Here is a 12040-nt window from a genome sequence, read left to right on the forward strand (position 1 = left end):
ATGGAAATGGCACAGACGAGCCCGCTAAGAGGCCAGCGAGAATAACATATATATATAACGGTATATATATATATGTAGTAAACTTCCAATTTAGTCTAAACTCACAAATAGACTGTAAGCTCACAAGACCAGGGTCCTCTTTTCCCTACGTATGTCTCACAAGTGCTCGTTTTATTGTTTGTGTATTGTTGTTTCTGTTAGTCAAGTTGTTATGTTATATACTACTTGTTACGTGCTGTTTACCCATTGTATAGCGCTATGGAATATGATGGCGCTATATAAAACAATAAATAATATTGTGAATGCTCGTTTGGTGTTCTCCCTCATTTATCGCTATAAAATATGTTTCTGCTCTATGAGTAAAAGGTAATAAGAATAGGCTTTGTTTAAGTACATTTTATCAATGTGTTTCCTGCAGACGTTGATACAAAATCATATACATATTTCGTAACCTGCTTCAAGTATTTTAATTTATGGCGGGGGTTTTCCCTATTATTTGCATGGATATATCAAACCAGAGATTGGGTTTTGTAGATCTGTGGATGGCACTCTGGACTGTTTTTTTTTTTGCCAACCACTTATCGTGAACGTGATGATGGCACATCGGGGTCTTTCCCGCTACATTGGTTGAAAACTGTAAAAAAAATAGCATAAATTAGGGTAAATTCCCTGTGTGTGAAGCCAAGATTGGGGTTAGTATGTACAGTTATGCAACATGGCTGTGATCCTGGGTAACAATTATAACACTGTATGTGCTTTATATATAATATAATAATAATATGTGTGTATATATATATATATATGTGTGTATAAATATGTATATATATATGTCATTTGGTATGACTTTTGCCTTTCACAAATTGATCGTTCAGGGAGCCAACACATAATACGCAAAGCAGCATGCAAACTCCGAAGGCCTACTACATATTTCACGGTTGCCATGGTGACGAGACAGGCCAGTACTGCTCTCGCGGTGTCTGGAGTTGGCATTCTTAGTCCCGTTGAAATCTCGCGAGATCTATGGGTTCTCAGCGGCTGGATGTGCATCTGAGGTTCCGGGTACTGGGATCAAGGAGTAGGCCTCGGGCTCCAGTGTAAGGGGACCATCTGCGGAACCGGTTCAAAAGTGAGTGCGAGAGGGCTTCGTGGGTCCAGCTATCCGAAGGGGAGATCGCGGGAGGAAACGCCATGAATGCAGCCAGGGCCACCCTCTGTGCTGCAGCTAACTTCAGATGTGGAGAAGGGGGAGAGGTGTGATCGGTGCCTCTGTGGCGAGTGACTTGAATTGGGGAAACCCACTCGGGGGAGTAGACGGCTGTTCATTGAGTGGAGGCAGTTAGATGATGTGTAGAATCATGTCTGAAGGAGAGGGGGGGGAGACAGAAGAAGGGAAGGGAGTGCAGGAAGTAGTTGCTTGTGGTCAGAATAGAAGGGGGGGAGACTCCAATTTTGGTAAAAGTCAAAGCTGTGAGTGACAGCCGCTGCCTGACTTTCTTGATTGAGTTTAAATCGGAAGTGACAGCAGCTTTCTCTCCGTACCCTCTGCCTGCTATTTCCTGTTTACCCGTTGTACAGCGCTGTGGAATATATATATATATATATATATATATATATATATATATATATATATATATATGTATATATGTATATATCCTGTACATGTGTGATAATGTATGTTATATATCACGTTATAACAAATCTTAGAATGCTAGAAGTGATTCTGGAATTAAGTCACTCTGCGCATAAGTGTATTTGGGATCAGGAGCTGAACAGATTTGAGACAAAAGGGTTTATTCAGAAAAGGATGAGTTGTGTTTTTAACTCTTTCACTTCACTTCACTGTTCAATTTGAAAGGCCAACACACTGGCAGGTTTCTCCAGCAAGACGGGCTGATCTGGCCCTGTATAATGCAATAGTCAACATGTAAGGGGACATTATAGAAATCCCACTGATTGAACTATACATTATACAGGGTCAGCCCTGCTTTTCCTGCAGCAGAAGCTTACCAGGGTTGGACCATCATGAAGTTTAGTAGGGAGAAGGCGCTCAGACGCATCTCTCCTGCCACAGCTCGTGATTAACTCCGGAATGAAACTGAAAGAGGTGGAAAGGTTCTTGATTATGGAGAAGATCGGCTCCAAGCGGCAGGAGTATAAGATGAATCATCCATGTTTATTGATGTGTATATTAAATGTAAATGGTTTGCTACATAAAGGAAGAAAAATGTCCTCATGGATGGCGCGGAGAACGCAGAAAAGATTTATCTAGAGCTGGTGGAGGGCAGGAACCGGTCGGAGTTGCTGGCCGTGCTGTTCATGTGGGGATTAAACGTATCCGTGTTCGTATGGATCTATACGCTGTGCAAGTGAGGAGAATTGACTTTCATGCGGACGCTTTGTTTTCATATAACTTTTTACAGAAGGATCCCAGACCCAGTTAGAAGATGAGTTCCCTTTTAGAGCGGCTCCATGCCAAGTACAGCCAGAACCGGCCCTGGCCTGAAACCGTAAAACTGGTTCGGCAAATCATGGTGAGTTTTTCTTATTTTTATCGGATTTTAACAAAGTGAACAATTTATCGCAAAGAAAGGCTATAAAACGCTGCACATCGACAGCGCTACAAGGGACGGTATAGTGTTCCATCAGCGATTAACGTATATTAAGTACTTTAATATGCGGTCTTCACAAACCAGCTTGCTTCCCCGAAATGCCGCCTTATCTGCTGTCCGGATTTCATGTCGGTTTTGGCTGCTTTCATCATACCGCCTGCTTGCTCACTGGCCATAATAATAATAATCATTGCCAGCCACTTCCGGCATTGGCTTGTGCCGCAGTTCCAGGGGGGCTAACGAGACCCTCAGCGGACATGTTCAGAAATCAGTGGGAGACATTATGAAAGGTTTCTTAGAATTCTATCCACCAAAATCTGGAGGTAATATCTTCAAACGGTTATCTTGTTCTGTGAGATTAATTTCTCTGCCGCTTCGCAGGAGAAACGGACGGGAATGATGTCGGGAGGACATCAGCATCTTATCGGTTGCTTAGAAACCCTCCAGAAGGCTTTGAAAGGTATGATGCTGTGAAGATCTTGTCTCACGTTCTTTTCCGCTCTCTGAAAAGTATTTTTTTGTAATATAATGTATAATCTGTGTATACGCGCTGAACGATGTACTTAGTGCTTCAATAGCTTACAAAGATGAGGCACAGTCAGCGCGGTTGCATAGGACGTATGGTAGCTATACAGGAACTTATATAGGGTTATTAGGTACAAATGCTTTAGCAAAGGTGGTCTCTGCTCCATAGAACTTACATTCTAAATAAATATTAACACATTAAAGAGCAGAACCGTTATAAAGTGGTTGGATACCTTTTTTATTATTATTATTATTTTTTTTTTTTATTATAAATAATTTAACATTACAAACATGACTAACAAGCATTAATAAATTACATTTTAATTTTTTTTTTTAATTTATTTTTTTAGTGTCTTCTCTCTCTGCCATGACTGATCGTCTGGAATCCATAGCGAGACAGAATGGGTGAGTAGGGGGGTCCCGCGTCATGTGGTGGGTAAGGCAGCTTGCGACAAGGGTTTTCCACCAGACGTTTCTACCACTTAACTGTGCGTTTTAACCTAGACCAAAACCTAAGCAAAGTATTACGTTAAGCAAAGGTGCGCAAGACTTTTGTCCCCCCAAACATGAAAACCATGTCGGGGTCCCTCTGTACAGTGACTCCCCAGCTTCTCGAACGCCAAGACACATTGTCCCTGTAGTTCTAAAGTTCACAAGATCTTTTCTGTGTCTACTGGCCAGGCTTACGTCCCATCTGAGCCCCAACGGCACCGAGTGTTACATTAGCTCAGATATGTTCTATCTGGAGGTTCACCTGGATCCAGACGGGCAGCTGTGTGACGTCACGGTGGCGCATCACGGCGAGAACCCCATGGTACGTAGGTGGGCTTTGGCGGAACGACCGGTTTCTTTTAACTTTTGTTATTTGTAACTTCAATGATCGGCATCGGCTGATAATAATTTTCTATCAGTCTCATGACCTGTATGATTGTTAAACTTTATTTGAATTTTCATATTAATGATATTTAAAAGATGCATTACGCCTGGCAACATTACCTTTAATGCGAACCCTCAGTATACATTTTTCAACTCTACAAACAATCCTCAATTTTTCCACTCAAGTTACAAAATAATAATATACTGTTGTTCTTTTTCCCCCTCTCTAGAGTTGTCCTGAGCTGGTTCAGCAGCTAAGGTATGTTAATATTATCTATTCTGTCCTGTATTTGCTGGGGCGTGTGAATATGTTATATATGTTATATGCTGTTATGAAGATCTGCAGGATTATTCCTCCCCATTAATTATTATGTTGCAGGGAGAAGAACTTTGAGGATTTCTCACAACATCTGAAGGGCCTGGTGAACCTGTACAAGGTGCAAGGAGATGACAAGTAAGTAAATATCTGATAGCAGCGGGATGCGGAGAATGTGTGCCTATAGCTGCCTGTACAGACCGCCATTTTTCCGTCCAGAAAAATATAATAATAATTGAGTCTTTAGTATCCGCAATACCTTATTTTATCGAATCAATATATATAAATCATTAATTTTGTTTTTTTATCTACAGCAAACTGAAGACAAAAATATACCTTGCGCTTCAGTCCCTTGAACTGGACCTCACAAAAATGGCAGCTATGTACTGGTAAGTAGATGCTGGGAAATGGATTTGGCAGGTAAAATTGTAACGGCAGAGGGGTTAAACCGATGGGAAAGAAAACATTTATTGTAATTAATTGTGTGTCTTTCCCAGGCAGGCCACAAACGCCAGCGTGCTGGATAAAATCCTGCTGGGCACGGTCGGGTACCTGACTCCCAGGAGTGGAGGTAATAGCAGCTCTTGTGTGTTGTCGCTGTACCTCCTGGTGTAGAGGATTATTAGGAATGGGATTCATTTTAATCATATTCTCTTCCCCTTTAATTAAACAGGCCATGTCATGAATTTGAAGTATTACGTCTCTCCGTATGATTTGTTTGATGATGTCACAGGAGTAACCTTAACCCTCCCTGAAGGTCACGGTGAGTGACGGGCGCAGACTTCCTTTATCCGCACGTAGCGTATTCTAGATTCGGGGTGTTAAGACTATTAGAATGATTATTTCAGTGCAAGGTGTATGTGAGATGGAGAACGTCCATCAGCCTATGCTGGTGCATTTGGTTTTAATGGCTGCAGGGCACACGTTGAATTTGATTTCGCTGCCGCTGATGGCAATATCTCCATTTCCGATTGGCACACGACCAGGCATTGTGTTGGATGTACTCATACCATGTGACTCCCTTTCGTTCTTCAGCAGTTCCTCGTTCTCTTGGTCTGAATGTATCTGTCACCATAGAGGCCACTTCTGCCATGTACAAACTACCCATCGCTCCTCTGATTATGGGCTCGCACCCAATCGACAACAAGGGGTAAGATGAATGGCTGGTGGCCAAAATAACATTAATGGGTGAACGCAGCCGTGTCTGTGGCCTGAGCGTGGATATTCCATGGATGAAGGTCTACTTGCTGAATGAAAGTAACCTGTTTGTTCTTCTCCAGAACTCCTTCCTTCTCCTCAATCACGAATGCCAACAGCGTGGACCTCCCTGCTTGCTTCTTCCTCAAATTCCCGCAGCCCATCCCGGTATCCAGAGCCTTTATCCAGAAAATCCAGAACTGCACAGGTAAGAAACGTATTTCTTATACATATTCTGAAATAAACACACATACAAAGACAACCCAGAATCTTCTGTCTGGAGTACACGCCTTAATTACTTTACGTAAAACAGAGCTTTTTTCACAAAGATGACTATGTTCTGACCCGTTCCCTCTTAGGTATCCCTCTCTTCGAAACACCCCCTACTTTCCTTCCTCATTATGAACTCCTCACCCAGTTCGAGCTTGCAAAAGAGAAGGAGCCGGGACCTTTAAACCACAACATGCGATTCTATGCGGTATGTATGTTCTTTGTGACGTGTTTACTAAGGCTGACGTCGTTCCAGAGGTGCCACTGGGTTTTGCTGCATCGGTAATGCCACCTTCACCTTTTCATCTCTTGACATTGATGGATGTACGAAAGCAATTCTAGAAAAAAATCTACTTATTAGATCTGTGGCCGTGCTGGTACCCGCAATAAAAGAGCATCAAGGATAAGAAAGTGATTTTGTAACAATTTCTGGGTGTATTTTGATTAACACCGTATTTCACCGCTTGCAACTCTCTATTAGTTCTAGAGCAGCTCTCGTTACCTGCCAAGCTCCGTTGAAGTGCTGGACGTGTTGGCGTTTAACATGTCTGTTATCTTCTACTAATGATATTCTTGCTATTCCCAGGCTCTCCCCGGTCAGCAACACTGTTATTTCCTGAACAAAGATGCCCCTCTCCCCGATGGAAGGAGCCTGCAGGGGACGCTGCTGAGTAAAATTCCTTTCCAGCACCCAAGCAGAGTTCCAGTCATCCTCAGCTTGATCCGGCACCAAGTGGCCTGCAACACGCTGATCGGAAGCTGTGTCAAGCGGACAGTGCTAAAAGATGGTACGTAGCCGGCCAGAACGGATTCATGTGTAGCCGTTGGCGCTGTTGTAGCCGTGCCCCATCATGTTGGGGTTCATGTACTGATCCCTGATTCTTTCCTCCAGACTGCCCGGGGCTTCTCCAGTTTGAAGTCTCCCCCCTCTCCGACTCCTCCTTCAGCATCTCCTTCCAACATCCCGTTAACGATTCCCTGGTTTGTGGTAAGTAAAACCTGGCGTGTCGATTGGACTACAAAGTAGTAATAACAATTACTATAATAAGGATGATTTAATTTTTTTATGGAAATCACAGAGTACTCGTTTTAGTTGTTTTTCTATATATATATATATAATAAGTATTTATTCCTCCCCTCCGCCTTTAGTGTGATGTCATTGTTTTTTTGTAGCCTTAGTATGAAGTAGGAACTTACTTTACCTACAAGAAAGTGATTAGTTATTTAAGTTTTGCTGCCAGTGCTCGAGTTTCCAGTAGATCTAACAATGTTAATGGAAAGACAAGTGTTGTAGGCGTTTGGTAGTTTGGAGAAAACCGTACCATTAAGCTAATGTCTTTGTGCGTGACGGCTCCACATTAATGACATTCACTATTATTTTCTGTGTGTAAATATGAGCCGTGCATGTGACGTCTCTTGCAGTGGTGATGGATGTGCAAGATTCCACGCATGTGAACTGCAAGCTGTACAAGGGGCTGTCTGATGCTCTCATCTGTACGGACGATTTCATCACCAAAGTGGTTCAGAGGTGCGTAGATGCAGCGTGTGGGGTTTTGTTATGTAATCTGTGTATATGTCACATTTTCTTTGGGATAGACCTCACCGTCTCGTGGGAGATCTCTGTGCCGCTAGTCTAGATGTAGCCGCTGGAGAACGTGTCTATGGGGGGAATCCTGCTCTGTTGGCAGCCTGCGAGACTTATTATAGGGGGTTTATTTTGTGGAATTGTCTCGCTGTCACTACCGCTCTCCGATCGCAGACATATTTTTCTATAGAATATTAGAAGCTGCTTTGTGTCATTACGGTTTCAGTGAATGCTACATGTTCATGTTTTTTTTGTCTCCTTTAATCTCATGCAGGTGCATGTCCATTCCGGTGACAATGAGAGCCATCCGCAGAAAGGCAGAGACCATCCAGGCCGACACACCTGCCTTGTCGCTCATTGCCGAGACAGTGGAGGACATGGTGAAAAAGAACCTCCCTCCTGCAAGCAGCCCAGGCTATGGCATGACCCCTGGTTCCACAGGCCTCAGTGGCATCACAACTCCGACAAGCTCATATCCCCCAGGGCCCATTGCTTCCCTTTTTGGCATGGGTCTGAAGGAAAGGCATGATTCAACAAGCCATTCGGAAGATTTCAGCAAAGTTACACAAAATCCTATTCTTACCAGCCTTCTGCAGATACCGGGAAGTGTCGGTGGGACTCTTGGATCGAGTCCTACACCTCCGCATCACACACCGCCCCCTGTCTCCTCTCCAGCAAGTAACACTAAGAACCATCCCATGCTGATGAACCTTCTGAAGGACAACCCAGCACAAGACTTCACTGCCATCTATGGCAGCAGCCCCTTAGAGAGGCAGAACTCTTCCGGATCTCCACGTACAGATCTAGGTCCCTCTGGCGCTGGAAAACCGAAGAAAAAGAGGCCAAGACCAGGAACAGAGAAGATGAAGAACCAAACGGAAGATGATTTCCAAAGGGAGCTTTTTTCTATGGACGTTGATTCCCAGAACCCTATTTTTGATGTCAGCATGGCAGGTGATGCTCTGGACACACCCCACATCACACCTGCACCTAGCCAGTGCGGCACACCGCCAACAGTTTACCAGCAACCCATTCCCCACGCTCAACCTAGCATGCAAAGGATGGTGAGGCTGCCTAGCACGGATGCTATTATCCCAGACGTCACAGACATACTCTCTGACATAGCAGAAGAAGCATCTAAGCTTCCAGGACCTGGGGAGGATTGTCCCAATCTTGGAACCCCAGTTAGAGACTCCTCCAGCTCTGGACACTCTCAGAGCACCCTTTTTGACACAGATGTGTTTCAAGTAGATGGAGGAGGCGGCGGAGACAACCCGTACGCTGACGCCGCTGACCTCATTGCAGAGGCCAATGGGAGCCCTAACAGCGATTCCTCTAATAATTTCTTCAACAGTGTAGATTTCAACCCAGACTTGCTGAACAGTCAGAGCCAGAGTGGCTTCACTGACGATTTAAATGACGACAGCAGCCAGAGCGGAGACCACGATTTCAAGGACTTTCCTGGACAGGCTCTAGCCAGCCTAGGTGTAGTGGCAGGGCTTCCGATTGATGGAGGTGATGGCAAATATAAGATGGGACTCGGAGGAGACACAGTAGACTTTAGCATTATAGCAGGTGGCGGGGGCAAAGCACTAAGTGGGGTGGATATCTTGGAAACGCACAGTGGGAGCCAGAGCCCTCTTTTGAGTGGGGAGCTGGGGAAAGACAGACAACAGAAGCAAAGGGTGAAAGAGAACAGCAATGGGGGAGCAGGCGGCGGTGGGATCCAAGCTACTGGGATTGACGTAAAGTCTGGAAAACGAAGTCGAACTCCCTCTAGTGATGGAAAAAGCAAGGATAAGCCAGCAAAGCGCAAAAAGACAGAGCCTGATGGCAAATCACCCTCTCATATAACCAATCGGCCCTTCACGCCACCAACAAGTAGTGGGGGCTCAAAATCTCCAGGGACTTCAGGCAGATCACAGACTCCGCCTGGTGTGGCCACTCCACCCATACCTAAAATCACAATTCAGATCCCTAAGGGAACAATGAGTGTAGGGAAACCATCATCCCACAGCCAGTACACCAGCGGTGGTTTAGGGAGCTCTTCCAGCAGCAAAAGTCATCACGGCCACTCTTCATTATCATCCTCTACTTCCGGGAAGGTCAAAAGCAGCAAATCGGATGGGTCTTCTGGGATGAAGATGGGAAGCTCAGGAGGTGGAATGTACTCTGGCCAGAGTGGGTCTGGAGGCAGCCAGTCTAAAAGCGGTTCTCAGTCTATGGGCAAGCAAGGATCTTCCCCCATCACAAAGCATGGGGTAGGCAGTGGAGGTAGCAGTTCAGGGGGCAGCAAGACCAAACCTCAGGGGAAACCATCTGTGCTAATGAATCCCACCTTAACTAAGCCAAACATTTCTCCTTCACATTCTAGACCTTCGGGAGGCTCTGATAAGTTGTCATCTCCGATGAAACCCATGCCAGGGACTCCTCCTTCTTCGAAGGCCAAGTCTCCAATTGGCTCGGGGGGACCTCATTTGGGTGGAGTTTCTAACACCAACATGAAGTCATCTTCTGGACTTGTGTCTGCAGGATCTCTCGCCCAAAAGCCAAACTCCTCTTCTTCGTCGTCATCCTCTTCATCGTCTTCCTCGTCTTCATCTTCCTCGTCGTCTTTCTCAGGCGGTTCCAACGTCTCCCAGAACATCCACAGTGGTTCAAAGGGAAAGTCTCCAAGCAGAAATAAGAAGCCTTCCCTTACAGCGGTCATTGATAAGCTTAAACATGGGGTAGGCACAGGAGGCTCTGGTTCTGAGGATGCAATGGATGGTCCTGGAGGTGGTGCCGGTCCTGTTGCCAGCACTCATAGCATGTCCTCCAAACACGGTCTAGTTGGAGGTGAGTTCCAGGCAAAACGAGAGAAAAGTGAGAAGGATAAGTCAAAAGTTTCAGTTTCTGGTGGGCCATCTGATCCTTCTAAGAAAGGAGGAGGGGACCCTAAGGGCTCTGGGAGCACCGGTGTTGCAAAAATTATCATCAGCAAGCATGATGGAGGGTCTCCCAGCATCAAGTCAAAAATGACGCTACAAAAGCCCGGAGAAGGGAGTGGAGAAGGTATGAGATCTCAGATGGGCAAAAATTATGGCTCACCTTTGATTAGTGGCTCTACCCCAAAACATGAACGCTGCTCGCCAAGCCACAACAAATCTCCAGCATACACGCCACAAACTCTGGACAGTGAAAGCGAGTCGGGTTCCTCCTCCATAGCTGAGAAGTCCTACCAAAACAGCCCCAGCTCAGATGATGGAGGAGGTGGGGGCAGCAGGACGCAGCCAGAGTACAGTGCAGAAAAACACAAAAAGCACAAGAAGGAGAAAAAGAGACTTAAAGACAAGGAGAGGGAGCGGGAGAAGAAGAAATCCTCCTATAGCATGAAGCCAGAAATCTGGTCAAAGTCCCCCATCTCCTCTGACCCTGGATTGACCATGGGCACGGGCTCCCTGTTATCGTCCGACAGAGGGGCCAGGCCCAGCCCTAGCTTTTTGATTGGCGAAGAAGACGACTTAATGGACGTGGCTCTGATAGGAAACTAAGAACCGTCCCGGTGGGGTGGCTGCGTGCCTGACTTCTCCATTTGGTGCCAGAAGGGCTACATTGCAAAGCTGGCACAGAAAGCAACAATTTCTAGTATTTTTAAATCCCCTTTTTTTTACCACTTCTTCTGTTTTAAATTTACGTTGGCTATTTTATTATCATTACAACGCGTTTTAAAGTAGAACATTTTAACCTTTATCTAAAAATGTCTCAAAGTATTCAGCTTTAAAAAGGTAATTGCTGTTACATACGGCAAATTCCCTGGTAGGGAGCGGAGGCAAGCAGCCGTTTACTTTTATAGCGGTGCTCACGTGATCATTAAAGCAGTATTAACGTACCCCCCCCCTTCCTGGTCGGTGTTATTATGGTAGTCGTAGTTCAGCTTTTTCTGAGCCATCTGTTGGCTATCCCTTTAACGTTTAGGCCTTCATCTGTGCTTCTGTTTCCTGCGTCGGGGAAGACGGGAAGTATTGCTGTCCCCGATACATCGTAACCAAACCACTGATCTCTGCTGCACGTTTAAATGGGGGGGGCACTTTATAGCGTTTCTGAAACCGTCCTTCAGCTTATAGTGAAAGTTGAGGATTTTTTTTTTGTTTTTCTGCTAAGCTATAGTGTAAATTTACAAGTGCAAAAAAAATATATATAATGACGTTTCCTTAAAAATGGGTAATATCGGTAACCCTCTATTTAAAGAGTGAAAAAGGAAAAATAGTTTTGCTTTTTTTTTTTTTTATCCGGATATCAAAGAAAAAATTCTGCTTGGTTCCCGGTTTACATAAAGGGACTCCAAATGGGGGGGGGGAGACCTCCCCTGCACAAAATGACTTTTTTGTAAAAACCATTAACATTCCAATTTATGAATGTGTTTTTTGAGAGAAATCTGATTCGCTGAGCACCGCTACAAAGAGAAATGGATATTTTCAGCCTTGTGTACCGATAAAGCCCCACAAATGGTGATTTTCCCACCTGAAAAAATGTTTTAGAACAGACAGCATGATTTATTATTATTTATTTTAATTATTAGGATGTTCTTTCTAAGAAACAGGGTGCCCCCCCCGTAGTATAAAGCAAGCCTCGGCGCGTGTGAGTCACGTGAATGTAGCCCCCCCAATGTATGTGTACATG

At 44.9% G+C, this 12040-nt stretch overlaps 1 protein-coding gene across 1 annotated transcript; it reads left to right on the forward strand.

Annotated features, from left to right (window-relative positions):
• Positions 1-1027: 1027 nt before the first annotated feature.
• Positions 1028-11003, forward strand: MED1 (mediator complex subunit 1). Its single transcript, XM_053453768.1, has 17 exons — positions 1028-1126; positions 2421-2531; positions 2991-3069; positions 3485-3539; positions 3816-3948; positions 4241-4269; positions 4390-4464; positions 4641-4715; positions 4824-4897; positions 5000-5089; positions 5362-5476; positions 5607-5731; positions 5883-6001; positions 6380-6581; positions 6686-6781; positions 7216-7321; positions 7653-11003. The coding sequence occupies exons 2-17, from the start codon at positions 2445-2447 to the stop codon at positions 10909-10911; spliced, it is 4719 nt and encodes a 1572-aa protein (XP_053309743.1). The 5' UTR covers positions 1028-1126; positions 2421-2444; the 3' UTR covers positions 10912-11003.
• The last annotated feature ends 1037 nt before the right edge of the window (positions 11004-12040 follow it).

This window comes from Spea bombifrons, chromosome 13 (assembly GCF_027358695.1).
Source record: "Spea bombifrons isolate aSpeBom1 chromosome 13, aSpeBom1.2.pri, whole genome shotgun sequence".
In the NCBI taxonomy this organism is placed as follows: Eukaryota; Metazoa; Chordata; class Amphibia; order Anura; family Pelobatidae; genus Spea; species Spea bombifrons.

Coding starts and splice junctions, on each gene's coding strand:
- MED1 (XM_053453768.1), top strand. CDS start 2,445: ATGAGTTCCCTTTTAGAGCGGCTCCATGCCAAGTACAGCCAGAACCGG. Junction 2,532..2,990: donor AACTGGTTCGGCAAATCATG/GTGAGTTTTTCT, acceptor GCCGCTTCGCAG/GAGAAACGGACGGGAATGAT. Junction 3,540..3,815: donor TCCATAGCGAGACAGAATGG/GTGAGTAGGGGG, acceptor TCTACTGGCCAG/GCTTACGTCCCATCTGAGCC.